Here is a 5,445-nt window from a genome sequence, read left to right on the forward strand (position 1 = left end):
AAGGGAGAAGAGGAATGGGGGGAAAGAGAAAGGGTCCGGTTTAAGGGAAAAGGGCGCCGAAAAGGGCGCGCTCATCCGTTTCACCCCAGTCGACCCCAGCTGAAGGATGAGCGGCGAGGCCGGGGAGGAGCTGGATACACCGGCCGCTCGCATCATGGCGCGTCGCGAGAGCCGCGCCGCGATGCCGGACCGGCTCAAGGTGGCGGCGCCGGACGACAGCTCGGATGAGGAGTGGAACGGAGACGACGACGAGGATGAGGAGGAGGACGGTCGCGTTTACTTGGACGCGTCGAAGTATGGCCGCGTGCGCTTGCACGCGGTGCAAGGAGCTGCGCAGTCGTCAAAGAGAAAGGAAAGGAAAACAGACGGGGTGCGAGAGGCAAACTGTGTTCAGCCCAAACGGGAGGAGTGCGTCCGTTACACGCCCAACGAGTAGGGGGTAGGGGTAGGGGGTGACGCCCAACCCCCCGAAAAGCAAAACAAAACAGACGGGGTGCGAGAGGCAAACCTGCGAAAGCCCAAGGCAGAAACAAAGGAAAGGAAAAAAAGGAGGAAAACACTGGATTCCCCAAACACGATTTGTGCGAGTATAAAGGAAAGGAAAACAGACGGGGTGCGAGAGGCAAACTGTGCTCATCCCAATGCGCTTCTTTCTTAGCTCCCCGGCCCTGGATGTGAGGTTACTGACTGCACTCCAAGTGCTCCAAGGGCGGCAACACACCCATCAAGCTACAGATCAACGGAGGGGCTGCGCCGTGACCTACAGAGAGTCAGCTCAGCGGCGCTTGGGAACGACCAACCCGTAGAGATCAAACCCATGGCCGTGGGGGGTGACTCGAGCCCGGTGAGGGAGAACAGAAGCTCAGTCAGCCCCAGCCTGGGTGACAAATCTTGGTGCACACGTGACCAACTGTGTGGGGCCGAGGAGGGCGGTGGCGGGGGGACACGCCCCCCGGCCTAGTCCGTCCGAGACGTTGGTGATAACGGGCTTGCTCCCAATAGTGGACGGGGGTCCTCTGGGCGGCCGCAGATGCCAGGCAGTGGCAACAGCTGCAGTCGGGGAAGGAGATGAGACCGCCCTTAACCCGGCTGATGGAAGCCCCATGGTCGAGGTGGCACGCCTAATGGCGGGAGAACCGCCTCCTGCGGGCCACGAGATGTAGACTAACGGGGCGATCAGATGGGCGCAAACGGTGCCGAGGGGCTGTGGAGCGGTCGTCATGATTGACGAGATCGCCGTCTCCAGGTCGTTCGGGGCCGAGGCTGTTATCGTCGACGTGCACACCACGTAGGGGAGGAAACGGTGTGGGCTCACGGCTGACTCCACGCTGGGGCAGACACCTGGCGGGAGGACCTCGCGGTTATGCTAGCCGTACCAGGCCCGACGGGGGGGCCATGTGACACACGAGCTGATGGTGGCCTCCCTCGCCCTCCCGGTGAAAGCTCTAGTGAATGGCCCGGGGGAGGCAGTAGTGGATCGGACGGAGAGGTCCTACTGTCGGCCGACGTGGCCCGACTGAGTCGATACAATGACGAGGTGGCCACGTGAGGCGAGCAGGTAGGAGGTAGCAGGACGCGAAGAGCAGAGCCCAAAGAAAAGAACAAAAGGGAAAAGGGAAACGACAGTCTGCTGGGGACGCGTCCACAGCTCGTGGGTGCGTCCTGTCTACACGCCACCAATGCCTGCCCTCATGATCATGACGACGCTCCCCGCGACCTCGTACCTGCACGGCGGCTTCCACCCGCTCGTGCGCGCGCCGCACTTCGCGCCAGCGCCGCTCTACTCCCTCTCCGACTTGATGCTCGACCGCCGCCCATCCTTCCACCGCCTCCTTTCGCGTCCGCCCGAGCACTGGTTCGAGGGCGTCGCCTCCTTGGCCGAGTCGCTACGCCACCACGCTCAAGCTCACTGGACCGATCTCGGCGACGCGGTCGAGCTCAAGCTCGCCGTGCCGGCCAGCGGTGAGGTCGAGGTGATTGCGCCGGACCCGGACGTCTCTGAGCTCCGGATCATGGCCACGGGAGGAGATGAGCGTGGCGTCAAGTGGTCCAAGACCGTCGCGCTCGACCTGCCCTTCGACCTGAAAGACGTGAGTGACGTGAAGGCCAGCCGGGACGGCGGCGTGCTGACGCTCCTGGTCGCCAAGTCGGCCGCGGCGCCTCCGGAGCCTGAGCCTGAGCCGCCCGTCCCTGTCCGCATCGAAGTCAAGGAGGCGCCGAAGGCGGCACCGGAGGCGGCGCCCGAAGACGGCACGGCGGCCGAGGCTGCCCGGCTCGCGAGGGCCAAGGAGGAGGAGCAAGCTCTCGAGGCCAAGTTTGGGTCGCTTCCCAAGAAGGAGGAGGAGCCGGCGGCCAAGCCTGAGGCCAAGCCTGAGGCGGACGCCGATGCGAAGGAGGCGGCAGACAAGGCCAAAGAGATCGAGGCGAAGGAGGCGGCAGACAAGGCCAAGGAGATCGAGGCAAAGGAGGCCGCAGACAAGGCCAAGGAGATCGAGGCGAAGGAGGCGGCAGACAAGGCCAAGGAGATCGAGGCGCTGGAGGCGAAGCTGGCGCAGCTCAAGGGCTCGGCCTCGGCTGCCTGAGCCAGCACTCTTGGTGCGACAGAAGAACGCGGCTAGAGGGAGAGCAAGCGGAGAGAGGGGAAGAGGCGTTTCCCCTTGGGATTGTGGGCCATTTAGTAGGCAGCGTGCAGTAGAGGCGCAGGGCTCGATGAGAGAAAATAGAGTCACAGACAACGTCAGAGTACGACTTTAGTCAGTAGGGCAGTGCCATTTCACTCTGACACGCTAATCTTGAAAACGTCTCCAACGGAGCTCCGTGTCGCTTCCAGCGCCCTCCCCCGCGCTCCCTGCGGCCATGGCCGATGATCCTAGGAAGAGAGGTCATCCGGCTACCGCGAGAGCGACCCAACTCGTCGACATCGTCCGATGATGGTGCCGCAAAGTCAGCCTTCGGAGGCTATCGTGGCGTCGAGCCGGCAGTAGCCGTGACATGTGGTTCCACCACCCCTCGTAGGCTTTGCCTCTGACCGCCACCGTTCCCAGGCTACCTTATGGGATGGAAAGGAAGGCTCGGCGAGCGTATAGAAGCGTGCTCGACCTCGTCGTGGCAACCTGTATGGCAGCGCTGGTAGGCGCGATGAGCGTCGTGCCACCTGACCCGAGACGGGTCGCAGGCGTCGTACCGAGCGCGTCGAGAACGTGTCCTGATGTGATCTGCACGGGTGAGTCACGTCGGCGTCAAAGGAGCGACGTGCGACCTGTCAGAGCTTGATCTCCGATCTCAGCGGCGTCGAGTCTCGTCTCCGGCGCGCAAGCCCGTCCACTCGGCGGGGTCGCAGCTGCCTCTGGAAGGCACCGAGAGGTACATTTTTCGCGCAATGGTCAAAATCAAGGTTTTGTAACGCGGGCTGTGCCACAGTGAAATTGGCACTAGGACTAGCCTAGAGTAATTTACGGGGTGTGGAGGGTGAGTTGAACCCGGGTTGTGCGCCGGGCCCTCCTGCTCGGCTCCAGCCGGTAGACAAGTCTTGTCATCAACAGAGTAGATGGATCTGACCTCGGGGCCGATGTGACCAAGCGCTGGTAGCGTGGTTTTACCTCACACCCATGGTCTCACAGTGTGCCGGCAGTCGCCGAGCAGTGTCGCTCACACAAGCCGCAGCACAAGTGACTGAGGGCCAGTGAGGGCGAGCCCATCGCTGTCACAGCTGTGGCAGCCGCACAGTAGGCTGTGTCAGCTGTGCAGAGTGTGTGAGCAGCAGAGGAGCTGCTCTCCAGGCTTCTGTCGCAAAGAGCTGCATGCCACCGAAAGCGCTGTCGAGGTTCGCCGAGCGCGGCGCAGGTTGGGGGACACCATCACCGACGAACGCGTTGGACTTTTCACTCCGGACAAAGACGGCCACACGCACACGAGCTGCGGTCGTGTGGCCGTCATAGCGGCGAGGCGCGGGACCGTCTGTGGCGAGGTGGGTCGCGTCCCCCGATTATGTTCAACCCAGCATCCACACCCTTTACAGAGAGCACTCTCGTTTTGAGTCAGAGGACAGAGCTGCGACCCAGACGCACTCTCGGGAGACATCACACGCGTGAGTGTATCAACAGCTGTGTGAACACACAAGGCGTCGAACTGGCGTTGATTCTTTGTGGTTTAAAAAAAGACCCGCAGTCATTCAGGGCAGCGCTCCGAGCTGCTTCATCGCCGCCGCGAACTCGTCGTAGGAGGAGCTGTCCGGCGCCGCGCCGCCGCTCGCCGCCTCGGCGGGAGGGGCGGGCTGCTCCGGCTGAGCGGCTGCCGCGGCGGGCGCCCTCCCCTCTGGCTGCGGGAGCGCCGCCTCGGGCTCGAAGGGGGCAGAGGCGACGGGGACCGGCCGCGGCCTCGCCACTGCAGGCCGTTGCACGCGGACCGCCGTCGGCATCATCTGCGGGCGCAAGCTGGCCGGCAGCGCCTTGCGTTGCGGCGGCAGCTTCGGGCCTTGCTGCGGCTCGCTGACCAGCTGGGGCTCGCGCTGGACTTGCAGCGCTGGCTGCGGCGCCGGCTGCATCTGCATCTGGCCCTGCATCTGCTGCTGCGGTTGTTGCTGCTGCGGCTGCGACGGCGGCGGCTGCTGCATCTGCAAGTGTGGCGGCGGCTGCTGCATCGGCCCCTGCCCCGCGTTCCAAGTGTGGCTCGCCGGCGCGAGCCCTGCAGCTGCAGCCATCCCTGCAGCTGCAGCCAGCCCTGCAGCTGCAGCCATCCCCGCGGCGTGTGGCGGGAGACCGGCCGGCGGGCCGGGAGGGGCGCCTGTTCACAGCGGGTAGGCGTGAAGACGCGGCGTGGTCTCGGGCCGAGCCGCCAGCCCTCGGCGCACCGGGAGGCGCACCGGGAGGCGCACCGGGAGGCGGGCCAGGCGGCGGGCCGGGAGGCGGCCGGCCGACGTTCGGCGGCACGCCGAGCGGCTGGCCGGGCGGAGGACCGGGCGGAGGCCCAGGCGGGAGGCGCGCGGCAGTCGGCGGCGGCGCGCCAGGAGGAGGCCCAGGCGGGAGGCGAGCGCTACTCGGCGGCGGGCCTGGCGGCGGGCCTGGCGGCGGGCCTGGCGGGAGCCGTGCAGCCTTTGTTGGCGGCGCGCCGGGCGGCGGGCCAGGCGGCACTCGCGCGGCGTTCGGCGGCGGCGCGCCGGGCGGAGGCCCGGGGGGCACCTTGCGGGCGGGCAGAGCGACTCCGGGCGGCAGGTCCTCCTCCTCCTCCTGTTCACACCCGCACGGCGTGAACGGCGCCTCTTTCACGGCTCGGGCGGGCAGGCCCTCCTCTGCCTCGCAGGCGGCGGCGGCTGGCGAGGCGGCGGGCGGCGCCGCCTCGGCGGGCGGCGGCGCGGCGGCGGGCGACGGCCCGGCGGCGGGCTCGAGCTGCGGCCTCTTCCACGATGTCTCCTTGCTCACCGTGTGGTGGTAGTACGTCCTCCCGTCC

General features: G+C 66.3%; 3 protein-coding genes across 3 annotated transcripts; 2 read left to right on the forward strand and 1 right to left on the reverse strand.

Annotated features, from left to right (window-relative positions):
• Positions 1-106: 106 nt before the first annotated feature.
• EMIHUDRAFT_223429 (hypothetical protein) lies at positions 107-436 on the forward strand (the record flags this gene model as incomplete). The annotated part of the gene is made up of 1 exon (XM_005792235.1): positions 107-436. The coding sequence occupies one exon, from the start codon at positions 107-109 to the stop codon at positions 434-436; it is 330 nt and encodes a 109-aa protein (XP_005792292.1).
• Positions 437-1,650: 1,214 nt separating this feature from the next.
• On the forward strand, positions 1,651-2,806 carry EMIHUDRAFT_439824 (hypothetical protein). Its single transcript, XM_005792236.1, has one exon. It carries the CDS (start codon positions 1,680-1,682, stop codon positions 2,580-2,582), a length of 903 nt encoding a protein of 300 aa, XP_005792293.1. The 5' UTR covers positions 1,651-1,679; the 3' UTR covers positions 2,583-2,806.
• A 1,365-nt stretch (positions 2,807-4,171) lies between these two features.
• Positions 4,172-4,735, reverse strand: EMIHUDRAFT_108844 (hypothetical protein; the record flags this gene model as incomplete). The annotated part of the gene is made up of 1 exon (XM_005792237.1): positions 4,172-4,735. One exon carries the CDS (start codon positions 4,733-4,735, stop codon positions 4,172-4,174), a length of 564 nt encoding a protein of 187 aa, XP_005792294.1.
• Positions 4,736-5,445: the final 710 nt, after the last annotated feature.

This window comes from Emiliania huxleyi (assembly GCF_000372725.1).
Source record: "Emiliania huxleyi CCMP1516 unplaced genomic scaffold EMIHUscaffold_109, whole genome shotgun sequence".
Taxonomy (NCBI): domain Eukaryota; phylum Haptophyta; order Isochrysidales; family Noelaerhabdaceae; genus Emiliania; species Emiliania huxleyi.

Excerpts from the sequence above, each read along its gene's own strand:
- EMIHUDRAFT_439824 (XM_005792236.1), top strand. The coding sequence starts at position 1,680 with ATGCCTGCCCTCATGATCATGACGACGCTCCCCGCGACCTCGTACCTG.